General features: G+C 48.1%; 4 protein-coding genes across 4 annotated transcripts; all 4 read right to left on the bottom strand.

The window, feature by feature from the left end:
• Positions 1–10,857: 10,857 nt before the first annotated feature.
• EDB91DRAFT_1253636 (uncharacterized protein) lies at positions 10,858–11,461 on the bottom strand (the record flags this gene model as incomplete). Its single annotated transcript, XM_041323683.1, has 4 exons — positions 10,858–11,005; positions 11,057–11,149; positions 11,204–11,280; positions 11,327–11,461. 4 exons carry the CDS (start codon positions 11,459–11,461, stop codon positions 10,858–10,860), a joined length of 453 nt encoding a protein of 150 aa, XP_041172032.1.
• A 3,246-nt stretch (positions 11,462–14,707) lies between these two features.
• On the bottom strand, positions 14,708–15,004 carry EDB91DRAFT_1025443 (uncharacterized protein; the record flags this gene model as incomplete). Its single annotated transcript, XM_041312627.1, has 1 exon — positions 14,708–15,004. A coding segment is annotated over one exon (297 nt), but the record flags the coding sequence as incomplete, so codon positions are not given.
• A 403-nt stretch (positions 15,005–15,407) lies between these two features.
• Positions 15,408–16,352, bottom strand: EDB91DRAFT_1060787 (uncharacterized protein; the record flags this gene model as incomplete). Its single annotated transcript, XM_041314376.1, has 2 exons — positions 15,408–15,710; positions 15,762–16,352. Coding segments are annotated over 2 exons (894 nt in total), but the record flags the coding sequence as incomplete, so codon positions are not given.
• Positions 16,353–16,906: 554 nt separating this feature from the next.
• Positions 16,907–17,535, bottom strand: EDB91DRAFT_1086209 (uncharacterized protein; the record flags this gene model as incomplete). Its single annotated transcript, XM_041316005.1, has 2 exons — positions 16,907–17,480; positions 17,504–17,535. 2 exons carry the CDS (start codon positions 17,533–17,535, stop codon positions 16,907–16,909), a joined length of 606 nt encoding a protein of 201 aa, XP_041172029.1.
• Between the last annotated feature and the right edge of the window lie 4,013 nt (positions 17,536–21,548).

The following is a 21,548-nucleotide window of genomic DNA, read 5'->3' as shown; positions in this document are numbered from 1 at the left end:
TGAAGACATAAGTCAGAGCGGATATCAATATGTACGCGTTGGATCAGTGATTGAGCGGTAAGAGGAATTACTGGTGATCCGGAAGTAAGGGTCTATGTACCAAAGGGGAAAGTATATACCTAAAAGGGGAAAGCAGTTCCAGTTGAATGGAGGCATTATGGAAGGGGACCGGTTGGGCAGTCGAGCGGAAACATAGGGGCAGATGTGGATAATGATTGGACAGAGCAGAGAATGGAAGGAGCGAAGGTGGTCGGAAAGCGGAGGGGATATTGATATTGGAGCGGTCAGATCAGGTACATGACAGCCGGGTGGTCTGCTAAATGACTCCATTGTGTTGGGTTTTTCAAACATGATGATCCTGACAGCTTCGGCTTTGTCGACCCCGATCAAGTGATCCAAGGAGTTCAGTTAATTCCTGGATTTTCATATGGACAGACTGACACTTGACTTGGACCTTCATTTGTCCGTCCACCTGAAGACAAGGACATGGACTTCATGTACTTTTATGTGAACCTGTCATATACCTGATCTGACCGCTCCGATATTAATGTCCACTCCACTTTCCGACCATCTCTGCTCCATCCATCCTCCGCTCCATCCAATCATCATCTGCATCTGCCCCTACGCTTTCGCTCGACTGCCCAACCGGTCCCCTTCCATAACGTCCCCATTCAACCGGAACCTCTTTCCCCTTTTGGGTATATACTTTCCCCTTTGGTACATAGACCCTTACTTCTGGATCACCAGTAATTCCTCTTACCGCTCAATCACTGATCCAACACGTACATATTGATATCCGCTCTGACATATGTCTTCACCTGTGTAAAGTACTTACAAATTATATCCTTGGTACATAGCCTTACAACATAGTCTTCCTGATCAATGCCTCATACCTAGAAGTATATAACATATCCTGTGCTTAGATATTTTCCTCAGTCTTAATATTACTTGTCTTCTTGCAGTTTCTACTTGTGAGAATTCTCAGTAGGACCTTGCCTCCTCTGGACACAAGTTTCATCTTGTTGTCACCTCCGACCCTCCACTCCGACTTAGAGCTGTGCTTTAAGTCTCCTCTTTACTTCTCCACCCCTGTCAAGTATTCCCCCTGCTCCTTTCCACCCTCCGCATTGTCTTCCGCCTTCCCCGCTCCTATCAAGTATTCCCCCTGCTCCTCTCCACCCTCCGCATTATCCTCTGCCTTCCCCACTCCGCTCCTAGTCGGCCTGCTGCCAGTAGCTCTTACCTCCCAACCCTCAAAAGTGGACCTAAGTGGACCTCTTGTCCTACCATTGGACAACGTCGGACCCGCTCCAAATTTGGGGTATGTACTCAGCTAAGGGCGCAGCGCAAGAGCTGAAGCCAAGCCCCGACCCCTCTGCTTCCTGAGCCGGCACGGTACCTAACAGAACCAGTATGTATTATTTCGTGCTATATTAGTATGCTATTCAACATTCTAAACTATACTTTTAGTTTCGTAGATCGGGATATGTTTATGCAATTCTGAGGAGGAGGGGTGGGTCACAAGATGACGCGAGATCTGGATGAACTTCTCTGGAGTGATGGTGCTAGCGTGGATGATGGCAACACTGAAGATTTTGTTGTCGCTGAGCCGACAGATGATGGGGACATTGATGGTGAAGTTGATGAGGATGGGGATGAGGGCAGTGACCAGGATAGCGACGAGGGCAGTGAGGGTGAGAATGATAGTGAGGAGGAGGACAGGGTTAGGGCTGACAAAGGGGAGGAACTTAATGATGATGTCCTCACACAGGAGGGGTATGGTGCCTTGTGATTGTACCATTACTCGCCAGATGACTATTCAGTGTATCATATCATCATCAGAATTACAGCTACCTTAGCATTTCAATGGCAGTCTTACAGGTGAATAGCATGTGAATGGCATATTGATATGAGTGGCGAAATAGTGCAAGCACGTCTTAGCATTATGATCGAGCATTGTTTTCATCTGACGTCATGTGCGCAGCTAATGCCACCCGTGATGCAAAAAAAATTCTCACAACCTAATCAGGCAATATCAGATTTTTGAAGTTTTGGTGATGTAAGCTTTGGCTGCAGGATACTGATTTCCACAATATTAGCATCATACAGCCTCCACAGACCCTCAATTGTGCACCCACTTCTGATCCCTGGACCTCTGGCTGGTATGACACAGTGATCATCAACAATGAGGTGAGATGCTTATGGCACACAGATGGTCTTTGTGGTACATTATTCTTATATTGTGCTGAATATTTACTTACCATTAAGTCATAGGTCATACTATTGGTCAAATCAGACTTATCATGTGTCCCATCGGAAAGAGTGGCACAAATTAGTCATGGAAGGACCACTTTCTGGTATACATGCATCACTTTGACATTGTTCCCAAAAGCTCCAGTACCAATGATCGTGAGCCAAGTACGCAGCTTCACTTGCTCAAATGAGTGAAGCGTTCAAATGGTACTTGGGTGGGTGATATCATACCTGTGGTGCAGCTCAGAGCACCTGTCAACCTTGTCCCTCGCTTCAGTGTAAGTGCGGACAACCACCTCACCCTGTTTCATAGCATGGAACATGCTTCACAGTTTTGGCTCAACAGGTATTGGGACAACTCTTTCCATGTAGCTTTGATGTAGAGTTACCTTTTTTACTTTTCATATGCAATGTTCAAGTCAGGTGAGTCATGAGTGTCTAGCCTATGGTTATTCTAGTCTGTTTTATTCTTAGATCACTGGACTGAACTTTGATGGGCACTATGTGGCATGGTGTCATATACTGGATCCGAGCACCTCCAATACCACCTGTGAACATCCCCACTGCTGGTCCGACCCCCTGTTTCCCCATCTGCTCCATTCCTCCTTCTCTGACAATGCACGAAGTGCATCTCAGCAGGATTAGCCCTGCTACCTCCGCCCGACCCTGTTCCGCTCTTCCGACACTACCCCTATGTCCTCTGACACCATACCCCTTCCATCCGACCCTATCTGGGGTTCCGCCCGATCCTACTCCTACTCCCTCTGCTTTTACGACCCGCTCAGTTCCACTTGTCCTGTCCCACCCGACTATTAGTCCGTCCGACCGCCTCACCAGTCCACTCCTAGACTAGGAACCACTCAACTGGTCCTATCCCCGTTTAGTATCATGGTTCCGCTTTTCGGATCACCGGTAATCCTTATACCCTAGCGATTCTGATCTGTCGTGTACATACTGTTCCTGAGCCTTATTCTAGTATGTCTCAGTCATCCTATTGTAATCCTGTACACTCAGCACATAGCCTTCTGCTATGCTATGCTCACCACTTAGAGTGTATAAACATATGTACATTTGTCTGTAGGTACTCAGTCTGAATATTACCTTTTCTAAGCCCTGCACTTCTGTTCTCTGACTTGGGCCTGATCCTAGTCAACTCCTGTTAAAAGCTGGCCTAGGGGATTGACTCCCTAGGTCAGCCATCCTCCGTTCCTCCGTTCCTCCGTTCCTCGTTCCTCCGTTCCTCCGTTCCTCCGTTCCTCCGTTCCTCCGTTCCCTCGTTCCTCGTTCCTCCGTTCCTCCGGTTCCTCCGTTTCCGTTCGCGTTCTCCGTTCCTCCGTTTTCTCGTTCTCCGTTCCCGTTCTCTTCCCGTTCCTCCTTCTCGGTTCCTCCGTTCCTCCGTCCTCCGTTCCTCCGTCCTCCTTCCTCCGTTCCTGTTTCCTTCCCGTTCCTCCGTTCCTCCTCCTCCGTTCCTCGTTCTTCCGTTACTCCGTCCTCCGTCTCGTTCCTTCCTCCGTTCCTCCGTTCCTCCGTTCCTCCGTTCCTCCGTTCCTCCGTTCCTCCGTTCCTCCGTTCCTCCGTTCCTCCGTTCCTCCGTTCCTCCGTTCCTCCGTTCCTCCGTTCCTCCGTTCCTCCGTTCCTCCGTTCCTCCGTTCCTCCGACTTCCTGTGCCTCAGAACTAGACCCCGCACTCTCGCATCCGTCCCCTCCATTCTGCTCTGCTTTGGACTTCATCCAAGCAGTTCCTTCTGCTCCACTTCTACTGTTAGTTCTGACCACAGTAGTCTCCCACCTCCCTCCTGTCGGGCGGAACAACCCCGCCCAACTTTTCCATGCTCACCTAGTAGTCCGTCGGTCCTCCTTCAGAGGACCCCCATCCCGACGTCCTATCGGAACTCATAGAACTCGTGTTGGACTACATTCCGAAATTAGGGGCACACACTTGGGTAAGGGGCGCAGCACATGAGCTGAAGCCAAGCCCCTCAGACTCCGCTTTACCCCTGAGCACAGTCTTAACACATGGTAAGCCCAGTTGTCCCGCTATTTTTGTACAAAAAAATGGCATTCTTTTTCAGGATGGTTGACAACGGAATCAAATCATCATCATTGCTGTCCACCCCCGACGCCAACAATGTCCCTACTATGAACAAGATCATGTCCAATGAGCTTAATTGTCTGGTCACTCACAAGGATGCACCAAAGGCCTCACAACCACTAAGACACCTACTTTCCCAAATATTCCAGTCTTTCATGATTCCTCTTCCTGATGCATGTGACCTTAAAATGCCTTTCAGAAAAATCCTTTATCACAACCAACGCATCAACAAGAAATTCAGTGAAACATCACCAGATACCCTAGTGCCACTGTATGACACTGAAGTGAAGACTTGGAACTAGGCTCTCCCAGTTGACCCCCCTGCAAATGGTAGTAACCCTCCAGCTCAGGTTGAGTTGGAGGGCAATGTCACACAGCAAGCAACTTATGAAGGAATTGTGGCAGCATTTCTCAATGCTCTGGCTGGCTGCTTGGCGTTGTTGCAGCCCAAACCAGTAGCAATGCAATTTGCAAATGGCACATGGAGTGCAGCCAATGCACAGAAGCCATTGCCTGACAGTGACATCAAGCGCAAGCCAGATCTCATTCTATCTGGCAACATATCAGCAAAGTGGGGAAACATTAGGGTATCAACTGAACTCATGCACAGTTGATACCAGCCTGCAATGCAACTTGGGAAGGCCACAGATACCCATGCCTATATTATGATGAGTGAACAGCCCTGGAGGTGCTTCGCTCTCATATTATCATTCACAGACACATATCGCTACCTTAGAGTCCTGATGTATGACCACTCTGGTGGTGCTGTATCCCCTTGTTTCAATATTTACATGCAACCCAGTGCATTTTTACACATCATGGCTGCTATCAAGTTTGGGAGTTCAGAGTGCATCAGTTATGACCCAACAGTTTCCTTCTCAAGGATTGTTTCACCACCCCGATCTGTCATATACCTGATCCGACCGCTCCTCCGATATCAGTATCTGCTCTGCCTGACCTCATACTTCCCCTGCTTTCCTACCATCTCCACTCTGCCCGCCCTCTGCCTGACCCAGTCGGCTCCTGCATTGGCTCCTACAGTTCCACTCAACCACCTCATCAGTTGTCTTCCACATAGTCCATTCTACTGTAAACTCCTTTCCCCATTTAGGTATATACTTTCCCCATTTGCACTTAGTACTTACTTCCTGGATCACCGGTACTTCCAATAACCGCTCGACTAACTGATCCGATGCATACATATTGATATCCGCTCCGACATATGTTTTCCACCTGTGTTCACTTACGAATTGTATACTGAGTACATAGCCTCATACCAAGGACTACTAGTCACTGCCTCCTAGATAGAAGTATATAAAAACACCTCCTGTACATAGCTACTCCCCAGTCTTAATATTACTTGTCTTCCCACTGTCTCTACTAGTGGGAATTCTCCATAGGACTTTGCTCCCTCTCCAGACACAAGTTTACCTTGTCGTCACCTCTGACCCTCTGCTCCGACTTAGAGCCGCGCTCTAAGTACTTACTCTTACCTCTCCGACCTCATCATTCCATCCCCTTGCTCCCCTCTGTCCCAATAAACTCCCTCCACCTCCTCTGCTCTGCTCCTAGTTGGATTACCGCTAGCAGCACTTACTTCCTGACCCACCAAGTGGACCAAAGCGGTCCACCCATCCTATCATCGGACATCGTTGGATCCACTCCAAATTTGGGGCACGTACTTGGCTAAGGGTGCAGCACAAGAGCTGAAGTCAAGCCCCAACCCCTCTGCTTCTCCATCCAAGCACGGTCTCTAACACTGCTCCGACATCATTGATATCTGCTCCCCCTGATCCTATCATCTGCTTTCCCCTTACTTCCACTCTGCTCATTCCCTGCCCCAGCGCACCTGCTCCACCACCTTGGTCGGCTTACTTCCTGTATCGGTTCCATTCAACTGGACCCCTTTCCCCATTCAGGTATATACTTCCCCCTTCAGTACATAGCTCTTACTTCTTGGATCATCGGTTATTCCTATAGCTGCCCGATTACTGATCCATCGCGTACATATTGATATCCACCCTGACTTGTATGTTTTCCTCTGTAGTCATACTTACAAATTGTATACTAAGCACATAGCCTTGTGCTATGTATTACTGATCACTGCCTCTTTACCTAGAGTATATAACATATCCTGTACTTAGCTTGTATTTTCCTTAGTCTTAATATTACTTGTCTTCTCCAGTTTCTACTGTGGGAATTCTCCATAGGACTTTGCTCAACTCCAGAAATATTACTTGTCTTCTCCAGTTTCTACTGTGGGAATTCTCCATAGGACTTTGCTCAACTCCAGACACAAGTCTCATCTTGTTGTTACCTCCACTCCTCTGCTCTGACTTAGAGCTGTGCTCTAAGTCTTTACCTCTTGTCCCTGTCATATACCTGATCCAACCGCTCCGATATTGATATCCACTCTGCTTTCCATCCATCCTCCGCTCCGTCCAATCACAGTCCACACTCCGCTTCTATGCTTTCGCTCGACCACCCAACTGGTCCCCTTCCATAACGTCTCCATTCAACTGGATCCACTTTCCCCTTTTAGATACATGCTTCTCCCTTCGGTACATGGACCCTTACTTCCGGATCACCGGTAATTCCTATTACCGCTCGATCACTGATCCAATGCGTACATATTAATATCCACTCCGACTTATGTCTTCGCCTGTGTAAAGTACTTACAAACTATATCCTTGGTACATAGCTTTACAACATAGTTATCCTGATCACTGCCTCATACATAGAAGTATATAACATATCCTGTACTTAGATATTTTCCCCAGTCTTAATATTACTTGTCTTCTTGCAGTTACTACTTGTGAGAATTCTCAGTAGGACCTTGCCTCCTCTGGGCACAAGTTTCACCTTGTTGTCACCTCCGACCCTCCGCTCCAACCAATTCCCTTTGATCCCTTCTGCCTCTGACTTACTTCCTCCACCTCTCCACCACATACTAGTTGGCCTGCTGCTAGTAACCTTTACTTCCCTGACCCCCAAGCAGACCAAAGCAGTCCATTTGTCCTATCATTGGACAATGTTGATCCCACTCCAAATTTTGGGCATGGACTCGGCTAAGGGCACAGTGAAAGAGCTGAAGCCAAGCCCCGACCCCTCCACTTCTTCATCTGAGCACAGTACCTAACAGGTGCTTCCATCATTGTATGAATGCCAACATTCACCTACAAAACAAAGGGAGCAGAAAGGAGCCAAGAGCAACAAAGGAGAGTGAATCTTGGTTGATAAAGCTACACACACGAAGTTAGCCCATAGAACCATTGATGCCCCATCCACCAGTAACCACTTCAGTCAACCACTTAAAAAGACTTCTTAGATCTATTGGTTTGTGACTAGCAAAGGACCTAGTGGGTGTGTTCTAGGATGGTATTCCCAATATTTTACCCTATGTACTGGGATGTCCCAGTCCACACTACACAAAGTATCTGGGCTATCCCTAGTACCCATTTCTGATATTTCCCAATCCCATCTGGGATCACTTCAGTATGTCTCTGGGACATCCCAGTGCATTTATTAGGTGGGCTTTCCCATGATAAATATGAGTGACAGGGGTCCTTTTTCAAACATTTTCAGGACATTGAAATCCACAATTTGTACATTGATAGAAAGCAGTAGTAAGTATATACATATGCAAGGCAGATGATATATATTAAGACTGTGCTCAGGGGTAAGGCGGAGTCCAAGGGGCTTGGCTTCAGCTCATGTGCTGCGCCCCTTATCCAAGTACATGCCCCTAATTTTGGATTGTAGTCTGACTTGAGTTCTACAAGCTCCAACAGGACGTTGAAGTGAAGGTCCTCCAAAGGAGGACCGACAGACTACTAGATGAGCATGGGAACGTTGGATGGAGGTTGGTCTGCCCAACAGGAGAGAGGTGGAGGACTACTGCAGTTGGAGGTAACAGTAGAAGTGGGGCGGATAGGACTGCTCAGGTGAAGTCTAAAGCAGAGTGGAGATGGAGAGGACAGATGTATGAGAGTATTGGCCACAAGTCTGATGCATGGGAAAGGCGGCTGAGGCATGGGAATTCAGATGAGTGGAGAAGGCGGCCGACCTAGGGAGTCAATCCCCTAGGCCAGCAGACAGGAGTTGTCAAGGGTTTCGCCCAAGAATAGGAACAAGAGAGCAGGGCTTAGAAAAGGTAATATTCAGACTAAAGATCTACAGACAGATGTACATATGTTTATATACTCTAAGTAAGTAGCATAGCATAGCAGAATGCTATGTGCTGAGTGTACAGAATTACTAGAAAGATGACTGAGACATATGAGAAAGGGGCTCGGAGAACAGTATGTACACAACAGATCAATAATCACTCGGGTATAGGGATTACTGGTGATCTGAAAGGAGGAACTATGATACTAAAAGGAGATAGGACCAGTTGAGTGGTTCCTAGTCTAGGAGTGGACCGGTGAGGTGGTCGGGCAGACCAATAGTCGGGTGGAGTGACACAAGAGAAACTGAAGGAACCACATGGGTCGGAAAAGTGGAGATGGTGGAGGGAGTAGGAGTAGGATCGGGCGGACTAATAGGGTGGAGGAGTGGAGCTCCAGATAGGGTCGGATGGTAGGGGTATAGTGTTGGAGGAAATAGGGCTAGTGTTGGAGGAGCGGAGCGGAGTCAGGCAAAGGTAGCAGGGATAGTCCTGCTGAGATACACTTTATGTATTTGTTGGAGAAGGAGGGATGGAGTAGATGGGGAAATAGGGGGTTGGACCAGCGGTAGGGATGTCTATGAACAATATTGGGAGTGGTTGAATCTGGTATATGACAATATACATGTAAAATAAAATTAGGTCATTGAACAATATGATGTCTAAACAGTGAATTGGAAGATGCATGTCTTTCCTTAACATTATTACTAGAGCTAGTCACTGTAACTACATATGGTTATGATCATACAATGTATAGGGACCTTATGGATACTTCTCTTATTGTACTATATGTTATACGGTGTGCACAATGTCCTTGACAGTATGGTACAGGTCACTGTATAGTCATATGGGAGATGAGAGAAGACTAGATTAGGTCTCCTGTCTGCCCTTCTATTACTATCTGGGCTTTCCCACTGACTCAGTCTATACTCTTCAGGCTCTCTCATCTGCCCCTCTATTACTATCTGGGCTCTCCCACTCACCCTTTCCTGTTAGGTACTATGCTTGGATGGAGAAGTGGAGGGGTTGGGGCTTGGCTTCAGCTTTTGTGCTGCACCCTTAGCTGAGTACATGCCCCAAATTTGGAGTGGGACCAATGAGTGAACCACTTTGGTCCACTTGAGGGTTGGGGAAGTAAAGGTTACTAGCGGCAGGCCAACTAGTATGCAGGTGGAGAGGCAGAGGAAGTAAGTTGGAGGTGGAAGGGATCAAAGGGGATTGGATGTAAAGTATATTGGACGGAGGGGGACAAGAGGTAATGACTTAGAGCATGGCTCCAAGTCAGAGGAGTGGAAGCAACAACAAGATGAAACTTGTGTCCAGAGTTGAGCAAGTCCTACAGAGAATTCCCTCAGTAGAAACTGAAGAAGACAAGTAATATTAAGACTAAGGAAACTACAAGCTAAGTACAGGATATGTTATATACTCTAGGTAAAGAGGCAGTGATCAGTAATACATAGCATAAGGCTATGTGCTGAGTATACAATTTGTAAGTATGATCACAGGGAAAACATACAAGTCAGAGTAGATATCAGTATGCATGTGACAGATCAATAATTGGACGGTTATAGGAATAACCAGTGATCTGAGAGGATTAACTATGTACTGAAGGGGGAAGTATATACCTAATGGGGAAATGGTTCCAGTTGAATGGAACTGATACAGGAAGTAACTGATGAGGCGGTGGAGTGGATGTGCTGGGGCAGGGAATGAGTGGAGTGGAAGTAAGAGGAGAGTGGAATGGTATAGGGTCAGGCAGAGCAGATGTGAATGATATTGAAGCGGTTGGATCCAGTATATGACACTTTCCATAGCATCTGGGCTCTCCCACCTACCCCTCTACCACCATCTGGGCCTTCCCACTAACTCTGTCTATACTCTTCAGGCTCTCCCATCGGCCCCTCTATTACTATCTGGGCTTTCCCACTCACCCTTTCCACACCATCTGGGCTCTCCTGCCTACCTCATCAGGAAAAACTGTTCTGTTATATAGCTCTATATAGCTTTATATAGTCACAATAGGTACCCAGGGCAACCATAGGATCTACAGATAAGTGCCTATTATAGAGTGCGATATAGCTGGACAAAATATACCAAAACTCCATAGTTGACATAGCATCCACAGTCTCCATACCTTCTAGAGGTGCTATGCTTAGAATTGCTTAGAACAGTTGTAATAAATGCCACAGTTCCCTTAATATTTTGCTTATCCATGGAGTGTCAAAAGCTATAAGAGATGTAATAGATGCAACAGTTCCCTTAATATTTTATTTAGCCATGGAGCGTCAAAAGCGATAATAGATCATTGCAATGTACTATATTGAAAACGGTATATAAGCTAAGAGGGTCATGTGCTAACATTGTCATCAACCCTCCCTTCACTGCTCCCTTCCATCCTGGACAAAGCTGATTTTTCCATGTCCGCATAGGTCTCCTCAATACCACTACCCTCATCATCCATCTGAGGCGCTAGCAACTCATGGCCAGATTCTTTACTGTTGGTGTACATTAGAAGCTAGATGTTAATGTAGAAAGAATGCGTATACCAAATACTGTCATATAGTTCCTTCTTGAATTGTTTCATCCAGTGAGGACAGTCCTTTTGCATGCGCTCCAGCTTGTTGGCGTAAAATTGATATCTGGATGTGTATGAGATGGTGTTAGGATCACAAAACCAGCAAAGAGCTACTCACCTTGCACGGAATTGCATCTCACTGAATTTGACTTGGGACCTTGTTCCATTATGCCAGGAGTTGAGGGCGCACTCAACCTACATTAATTAAATTACAGGATTGTATGAAGAAATTAAATCTCACCGCTGTGGCTATAAGAGCCAAAGTGGTATGGGGGATGTGCTTGAAGGCGTCAGCAAAGCATATTCCCTCACCCTTGACACCAAACCACTGGGAAATAAAGAGATCCTTGAAAATAGGATTGCAGAAAGGCGCCATCTTGTCAAATGTTTGTTAGAATAACCAAGTGAACCAAGCCACAAGTGAGCTAATGAGAGTGAACAGGACTATAGTCCAGTGTCAGTTGCTATTGTGTTGTGTAAACTAATGAGTGTACTATACCTATAGTCCAGTGTCAGTTGCTGAAGAGCAACCAACACAGGACTTGCTACCTGTGGGTGAGTCTATGTAAACAAGTGTAAACACTGCCTGAGTAAGTAAGGAATTCACATCACATGCTAAGTGAGAGTCCAATAGAGGAAGCAACATCATAACACAAATAACTCGCACCATAAGGTGCTCAATCACCACAACTAACACTCCCCCCTGATTGTGCACCTCTACACATCTCAGCTCCCCCTCAAGCTACTCAGTCCCATCATCTGGCAGAACAACTGCACCTTGGGTCGAGCCAATGCCTTGGTCAGGATGTCAGCTGGCTGGTCAGCAGTGGGCACAAATACTGGTGCAATAATCTCCTTGTGCACCACATCTCGAAGCCAATACCAGCTGAGATCAAGCTGCTTCATCCGACCATGGTGCTCTGGGTGCTTGGCCACAGAGATGGCGCTCTGGTTGTCGATCCTAAGGACAGAAGGTGCAGTGGCAGGGAAGCCCATCTCAAACAAGAGGTTTCGCATCCAGCGGATCTCCTTGCCTGCCTCAACTGCAGCCATGTACTCAGCTTCAGTGGTGGACAAGGCCACAATGCTTTGAAGCTTCGACGACCAGGAGACAGCACCAAGGCCAATCTTGACCAGGTAGCCACCAGTGGAGCGACCAGTGTCTTTGCATCCACCATGATCAGCATCAGAGAATGTGGAGAAGAGTTCCATGGAATTGGGATCAGGAGCATAGGTGATGGAGTAGTCTGCAGTGCCTTTCAGATAGCGGAGCAGGTGCTTGACAGCTTGCCAATGGGCAGGGCCAGGGTTGGAGTTGAATCGAGCTAAACAGCCAACAGCATAGGCAATGTCTGGTCTGGTGGTGGTGGCAAGATACATCAGAGCACCCACAGCTTCAAGGTAAGGAGTGGATCGCATGTCCTGAGTCTCATCAGCAGTCTGGGGACACTGAGCACGAGTGAGTCGAAGATTGGGCTGCATGGGAGTGGAGACAGGCTTGCAATCAGCCATGCTGAAGCGATCAAGGATGTCAAGGCAGTACTGGTGCTGGGAGATGGTGATGGAGTGCTTGGAGCGATTCCTGTCAATCTTGATGCCTGGAAGCTGGGTGGTAGGGCCTAAGTCTCGAAGCTTGAAGCGCTGAGACAAGTCCTTGATGATCTGATCAATTGCAGAAGCAGATTTTGTTAGTTGTGGTGATTGAGCACCTTATGGTGCGAGTTATTTGTGTTATGATGTTGCTTCCTCTATTGGACTCTCACTTAGCATGTGATGTGAATTCCTTACTTACTTAGGCAGTGTTTACACTTGTTTACATAGACTCGCCCATAGGTAGCAAGTCCTGTGTTGGTTGCTCTTCAGCAACTGACACTGGACTATAGGTATAGTACACTCATTAGTTTACACAACACAAAAGCAACTGACACTGGACTATAGTCCTGTTCACTCTCATTAGCTCACTTGTGGCTTGGTTCACTTGGTTATTCTAACAGATTTCGATGCAAAGGTCATGTCATCAACAAAGACAGGCAAGATGATCCTGACTTCACCCTTGACATAGATATAGATGCTGGCATCAGAGTAGGACTGGGTGAATCCAATAGACTCCAGAACAGAGCGCATTTTCTTGTTCCAGCGATTGCCTCCTTGCTTGGTTCCATAGATGCTCTTCTGAAGAAGGCAGACCATCTTCTTTGGATCACCTTCAGCAAAGCCTTCAGGTTGTTCCATGTAGACGTCACAGTCCATCTCCCCATTGAGATAGGCATGTGAGATGTCGATGGAGCGAAGGTGGAGGTCATGGATGGCAGCCATAGCAAGGACAACACGAATGGTGGGCATACGCACAGTTGGAGCAAATATTTCGACATAGTCAAATCCAGGACGCTGGTTGTAGCCCTTGGCAACAAGTCTGCCCTTGTAGCGCTCAATAGAGCCATCAGCATTGCGCTTCACCTTGAATATCCACTTGGAGCCAATGACCTTGATTCCAGCTGGTCTAGGTACGAGTTTCCAAGTCCCATTGCTGCGATGAGAATTGAGTTCCTCAAGAGCTGCTTGATTCCACTGCTCTGCATCAACTCGAGTCAATGCCTCCCTTTAGACAATGGCTCGGTGGAAGAGCTGGTAGACAATGCAAGCTCAAATCCTTGAGCAAAGTCAGCATCCTCAGTCTCATCATCAACAACATCAGTTAGCTGAGCTGGAGAGAGCTTCCACCAGTCTCTGGGAGGTTGCCTGTTGCGTCGAGGGAGTCTGGCACCAATGCCTATGGGAGATGGTGGTCTAGGAGGTGGATTGGGACGAGCTGCTGGAGGAGGAGTGACTGGATCAGGAACAGGGACGACAGGGTGCAACAAACAATGTGGTGCCTGCAGGACGCTGAAATGACATCTTGGTGGAGTCAATGGTGACATGGAAGCCACTGTGGCGAGTGAGGTAGAGGACAGAGAGCAGGTTGTTGCAAAGGTCAGGGACATGCAAGACTCTTGAAAACTCGACAGGTCTAACGCTCTTGCCATCAATGACTGGGTTGAAGACCACAGTGCCAACACCAGCAGAGTAGACAAAGGTGTTGTCAGCTAGCTTGATAGGGATGCGATTTGGAGTGTAATTGCGAAGCCAGTGACGATGAGGGGTCATGTGGGATGTGGCACCTGTGTCTGCATTCCAGTCGACAGTAGCATCAAGTTGAAGGGGACAGATAGTGCTTGAAGGGTCAAAAGAGCGAAGACAAGCAGTGCCAGCAAACTCAATGATAGCAGAGTTGATAGGAATAGGAAAGGAAGTGGGAGAGGGCGATGCAGTGGGGTCTGTGAGACTCTGAGTCTTCCTGGAGAGCTTCTTGGTCTTCTTTCTCCTGTTACGACACTGTCTAGAGTACAGGGAGGCAAGGGCAGACCAGATAAGCACAGGATGATCTTCAATAGCATCAATCTGCGACCTCATCTCCAATGGGCAAGCCAGATAGAGTTCCCCAGCAGCTTGGTCAGCCTTAAGGTCCCATACAGCCTGTGCCTCAGGCTGTGAGTCTGCAGGACGCTTCTCAGAGCCACTGACAAGCAGCCACAAGCCCTTGGAGCGCAGGTAAGACTCCATCTCTGATCTCCAGATAAGATAGTTGGAAGAGCTGAGTTAGGACATCAGGCGTCATGGAGAGATGAATGTTGGAATAGGGAAATCCTTCCCAGAATGGACGTTTGACGGTACCAGAAACTCCCTTGGATTGACAGAGCGAGTGAAATTTATGGAGGTTGTGGGATTTGGATTTGGTGTCCTTGATCTCCCCCATGGTCCATGCTTGAGTGCAAGGTTCTCCAGGTGTATTGGAACCAAGCTCTGACACTGGGCTCTGACATTTGGGACAAGTCCTGTACTTCACACAGGTGACCAAACACTGTTCTGGATAGTCGGCCACATAACAGGCAAGAATAGGGTGTATCCTCCTGACCTTTCCATCTCCACCCGCCACGTCCATCCCAGTATGCCTAGCCTCCTTTAAAGGTTCCAGGATTGTATGCATAGAGTCATGGAATAAATGTTGGATTCTGGACGTTTTCTCCTTCTTGCAGAGTTTGGAGTTTGATATCTTGTCCATGGAGAGGTAACCTATTAGGATACATGCCTGTTGGGAAGGCTTACGCCTAATGGCTCTAGGGATGTTGCCAAGAGTGAGATACACTAGGTACGCCAATTTGCTGCCAGAGAATTGGGTTAGCTGTGTCTTATCGGTCACTATGATCACTGGTGCGACCGCTGAGCCTTCTGGTAATTGTTCCTAGAAATAGGTGAGTTGTTGTTATACGTCAATTGAATTCATATCAGCTTACCTGGAGCGCATGCCACCACTTTCCCGTCCACATCTCACTATAGATCCTATTTTCCTTGCTTTTATCAGAGAAAACCTTGCAAGGCTTGTAGACAATGGTCTCTGCATGAGCAGGATTTCCCAGTAAAGTGCGTATGGCTTCTAGTGGGTCCCTATACTGGACCATGTGTTGTTCCTCTGGATCATCTGGAAAGGACAGGTAGGTGGTGTGCCAAAGCGAATGTGATGGAATAGTATTGATGATTTGATGCATAGCGCGTGAGTTGTGAAATGATAAGCCAAGGTTCTGAACAACCTGTTTGGAATTAAGTGGTGAGTATGATAAGTAAAGTCACATATTACTCACCCCTGTAATTGACAGCAGGCGGTCAAGAGATTTATGTCCAACACCTTCTTTGGTTGCCCACTGGGCTACCCTCCACTCAACCTCAGAAGCAAAGGGTGAGTATTTTCGGGAAGCAACGCCATCCATATCAACATCACCGTCACCATCAAATTGAAGTCGGTCCCCAAGGATGTGCCTATGCCAGCTCTCAACAACGGTTTCGCCCTCCCTCATAATAGCGCCTGCAGTTGGGTGCTCTACCACCACTTGGCAATCTTCATCAACATTTAGAACCCTCCTTGATGAACCTTGAATGGGCTCTTCCACCTCTGGCAATTCTGATCTTGCTGGAGCATCATCTGTGGGAGGCCGCATAGGTATGAGGTCAAATAACTCTTGGTTCCATGCTTCCTGAGCATCTTCAGGATCCCACTCATCAACCCCTCTATCCCCTTCATCCACGTTCATGTCCTCCCCCTCCTCAACCAGAGCGTCCAGGATCACAGCATGTTTAAATGTACCCAGATTCCCAAGATCCCTTAGCTTTCCCTTATGATACCATCGGCACCCTTTTGCCTGTCCCATATGAGAAAGGAGGCCCTTGGAAGTTTTGAAGTCGTGTCATCCGCATGCGGGGCACATATGCAGGGCCATGGCAGTAACAGGTGAGTGTGGGAAATAGCACAACATTATTGCGGTGTATATCTTATCAAACATTTAAGGCATCTGGTGCATGGCTGCATATTAAGCAGAGTAGTGCGTATTCTTGAATCTGTGCAATCTTGGAGTTGGGGAAACTTGAACGTGCCAGAGACAACGTGAGATACCAAAATTGATGAAGAGATAAATGTATACCTTGCTCCAGGATAATCTGAGCAGTTTGACAAGGCAAGACGCTAAATGAAAACCACCAAGGAAGAAATGGGAGATCACGTGCTCTGAACCAATGACGGAAAACTAACTTGAAGTCCAAATTCTCAATGGTAAATGATGGGTGCTGGTGATGGGTATGGGGATGACATGTATCAATAAGAGATTCATCAGCTTAAATAGACGAAGGGGTAAGTATCATACAACAACATAGTATAAAGATATCCTCTGTGCAGCAGGTTCAAACCCATAACATTGGTGATACTTTTAAAAGAGAATTCAAACCGGTGCATAGATTAGTTCTTCCTCTTCCCAGATGTCGATGCCTTACCCGGGACATAATCTTCATCATTGTTGTAACGAGAATGTGAAGTGTCAGACTTCTTCTCAGCTGCACCAATGACAACGGACTTTTTCTTGCCGCCATCACTGGTGCAGGATTTCTTGACCCAGTCACTAGTGATGGACTTCTTGCCCCCGTGGGACTTCTTCCCACCTTCATTAGCAAGTGAGTTCTTCTCACTGGCATGGGACTTCTTCCGTGCATTGTTATCGACATCCTTGGGAGCCTTGCGTTTGGAGGAACCGGCCACAGCATTGGAAGCGTGATTGGCAACAGGATCAGTGATGGTGCCCTCCTCGGTAGGCAGGTTGCCAGTGGAAATGGTTGCAGGGGGGTGAGCACGAGAGGATTTCTTGATGACGGCTCTACTAGGAGGTTCGTTTATGGGTTCTGGCTGGACGTCGCCCTCAGGAAGCTCACTTGTTGCTGCCACAGCGTTCAGCACCAAGGAGATCTTGAACACTTTGGTGGGTGTGTACGATGCTGCATCAGTGGGTCGGAGGGCTAGCTTATCTTCTGGAATGCTCCTTGAGTCAATGTCATTACTGACCTCCGCTTCCAGGAGGGAGAAAAAGCTGGCATGTGATTCCTCCCACAGTGAGGAGGAGGCAACCTCCGTTATGGCTGGGGTGCCTCTATCTGAGTGTTCCTCCTCTCATTCCGCTATCTTGACCATTTCAGAAAGAAACCCGATCATCTCCTCATAGGTGATGCTGTGGTCCAATATCTAAGAAGGCATTCAAAGTTAGCTTACGCCCAACAGTAAGAAACAGTATATTCCTCACTGCATCAAGATCGTGCATGGTATCATACTGATGAAATTGTTAGAATAACCAAGTGAACCAAGCCACAAGTGAGCTAATGAGAGTGAACAGGACTATAGTCCAGTGTCAGTTGCTATTGTGTTGTGTAAACTAATGAGTGTACTATACCTATAGTCCAGTGTCAGTTGCTGAAGAGCAACCAACACAGGACTTGCTACCTATGGGCGAGTCTATGTAAACAAGTGTAAACACTGCCTAAGTAAGTAAGGAATTCACATCACATGCTAAGTGACAGTCCAATAGAGAAAGCAACATCATATCACAAATAACTCGCACCATAAGGTGCTCAATCACCACAACTAACACTCCCCCCTGATTGTGCACCTCTACACATCTCAGCTCCCCCTCAAGCTACTCAGTCCCATCATCTGGCAGAACAACTGCACCTTGGGTCGAGCCAATGCCTTGGTCAGGATGTCAGCTGGCTGGTCAGCAGTGGGCACAAACACTGGTGCAATAATCTCCTTGTGCACCACATCTCGAAGCCAATACCAGCTGAGATCAAGCTGCTTCATCCGACCATGGTGCTCTGGGTGCTTGGCCACAGAGATGGCGCTCTGGTTGTCGATCCTAAGGACAGAGGGTGCAGTGGCAGGGAAGCCCATCTCAAACAAGAGATTTCGCATCCAGCGGATCTCCTTGCCTGCCTCAACTGCAGCCATGTACTCAGCTTCAGTAGTGGACAAGGCCACAATGCTTTGAAGCTTCGACGACCAGGAGACAGCACCTAGGCCAATCTTGACCAGGTAGCCACCAGTAGAGCGACCAGTGTCTTTGCATCCACCGTGATCAGCATCAGAGAATGTGGAGAAGAGTTCCATGGAATTGGGATCAGGAGCATAGGTGATGGAGTAGTCTGCAGTGCCCTTCAGATAGCGAAGCAGGTGCTTGACAGCTTGCCAATGGGCAGGGCCAGGGTTGGAGTTGAATCGAGCTAAACAGCCAACAGTGTAGGCAATGTCTGGCCTGGTGGTGGTGGCAAGATACATCAGAGCACCTACAGCTTCAAGGTAAGGAGTGGATCGCATGTCCTGAGTCTCATCAGCAGTCTGGGGACACTGAGCACGAGTGAGTCGAAGGTTGGGCTGCATGGGAGTGGAGACAGGCTTGCAATCAGCCATGCTGAAGCGATCAAGGATGTCAAGGCAGTACTGGTGCTGGGAGATGGTGATGGAGTGCTTGGAGCGATCCCTGTCAATCTTGATGCCTAGAAGCTGGGTGGTAGGGCCCAAGTCTCGAAGCTTGAAGTGCTGAGACAAGTCCTTGATGATCTGATCAATTGCAGAAGCGGACTTCGATGCAAAGGTCATGTCATCAACAAAGACAGGCAAGATGATCCTGACTTCACCCTTGACATAGATATAGATGCTGGCATCAGAGTAGGACTGGGTGAATCCAATAGACTCGAGAACAGAGCGCATTTTCTTGTTCCAGCGATTGCCACCTTGCTTGGTTCCATAGATGCTCTTCTGAAGAAGGCAGACCATCTTCTTGGGATCACCTTCAGCAAAGCCTTCAGGTTGTTCCATGTAGACGTCACAGTCCATCTCCCCATTGAGATAGGCATGTGAGATGTCGATGGAGCGGAGGTGGAGGTCATGGATGGCAGCCATAGCAAGGACAACACGAATGGTGGGCATACGCACAGTTGGAGCAAATATTTCGACATAGTCAAAGCCAGGACGCTGGTTGTAGCCCTTGGCAACAAGTCTGCCCTTGTAGCGCTCAATAGAGCCATCAGCATTGCGCTTCACCTTGAATATCCACTTGGAGCCAATGACCTTGATTCCAGCTGGTCTAGGTACGAGTTTCCAAGTCCCATTGCTGCGATGAGCATTGAGTTCCTCAAGAGCTGCCTGATTCCACTGCTCTGCATCAAGTCGAGTCAATGCCTCCCTATAAGACAATGGCTCGGTGGAAGAGCTGGTAGACAAGGCAAGCTCAAATCCTTGAGCAAAGTCAGCATCCTCAGTCTCATCATCAACAACATCAGTCAGCTGAGCTGGAGAGAGCTTCCACCAGTCTCTGGGAGGTTGCCTGTTGCGTCGAGGGAGTCTGGCACCAATGCCTATGGGAGACGGTGGTCTAGGAGGTGGATTGGGACGAGCTGCAGGAGGAGGAGTGACTGGATCAGGAACAGGGACGACAGCAGGGACATCAGGAACTGCTGGAGGGACCACATCTCCCCCTTGATCCAGTGACTCATCAGAACTGGACTCATCATAGTCAGAGTCAGAGTCAGAGTCATCTGAATGAGGAGGATAGTAATAGGAGGGCGCTGCTGGGGGCTCAGAGGTAGTCTTCGACTGTCTGGGAGGATGGGGAGCATTGACAGGAGGTGCTGGAGCGATGGGAGCTGGAATGGATGGACTGGATGGGCGCTTGGACAGAGGGAAGTATCTTTCATCAAAGTCAGCCCTTTCACAGATGATTGTCTTCTTGGAGGTGGGGTTGTAGAACTTCCAGCCCTTGTAGCCAGCAGGGTAGCCAATGAAGACGCACTTTTCCATGTGGGAGCCAAGTCCATCTCTCTTGTCCCTCTGGACGTGCACATAGGCAGTGCATCCCCAAACTCGAAGATGTGAGACATCAGGCTTATTACCATGCCACAGCTCATAGGGTGTAGCGCTGTCTACAGCTTCGGTAGGGCATCTGTTCCAGACATGGACCAGAGCAGCAAGGCATTCGCCCCAGAAGGCCTTGGGAAGCCCAGACTCGTCCAGCATAGCAGTGAGTCGCTCAGAGAGGACTCTGTTAGCTCTCTCAGCAACCCCATTCTGCTGTGGTCTAGCACGAACTGTGTGCTGCCTCTCAATGCCAGCACTGGGTGGTGAATTCAATGAAGGCATTGCTCATGTACTCCCCTCCCTTGTCATCTCTGAGGATCTTTAGCTTTCGCTCTGACTGGTTCTCAGCATAGGCCTTGAATGTCTTGAAAGCCTCAAAGACATCAGACTTAGCTTTAATAGGGAGCACAAAGCGAAATCGAGAGAAGTCGTCGATGAACGTGACCCAATAGCGATAGCCAGAGAAGCTGGGGTAGGGGACCTTATGGACATCGGTGTGGACAAGCTCCAGAGGTCGAGTAGCACGCCATTGAGATGAGGGGAATGGGTTTGCATGCATCTTGCCAGCTAAGCATGGCTCACAGATGGGATCTGGCATCTTCTTTGAATCTAGCTTGAGTCCAGTGACCATGTCATGATCAATTAGCTTCTTGACACCTGCCAAGTGATGGTGGGCGAGTCTCCTGTGCCATAGGTCCAAGTCCAGAGGTAGAGTGGTCGCTGCAGAGGCATATTCAGAGAGAGGGACGGTGGAGCCATCTAAGAATGCTGCATTGCTGCTGCTGATGGGTGCAACAAACAGTGTGGTGCCTGTAGGACGCTGAAATGACATCTTGGTGGAGTCAATGGTGACATGGAAGCCACTGTGGCGAGTGAGGTAGAGGACAGAGAGCAGGTTGTTGCGAAGGTCAGGGACATGCAACACTCTTGAAAACTCGACAGGTCTAACGCTCTTGCCATCAATGACTGGGTTGAAGACCACAGTGCCAACACCAGCAGAGTAGACAAAGGTGTTGTCAGCTAGCTTGATAGGGATGCGATTGGGAGTGTAATTGCGAAGCCAGTGACGATGAGGGGTCATGTGGGATGTGGCACCTGTGTCTGCATTCCAGTCGACAGTAGCATCAAGTTGAAGGGGACAGATGGTGCTTGAAGGGTCAAAAGAGCGAAGACAAGCAGTGCCAGCAAACTCAATGATAGTAGA

Source organism: Suillus paluster (assembly GCF_016628075.1).
Source record: "Suillus paluster strain FC165 chromosome Unknown EDB91scaffold_89, whole genome shotgun sequence".
In the NCBI taxonomy this organism is placed as follows: domain Eukaryota; kingdom Fungi; phylum Basidiomycota; class Agaricomycetes; order Boletales; family Suillaceae; genus Suillus; species Suillus paluster.
This window is presented reverse-complemented; position numbering and strand designations above follow the sequence as displayed.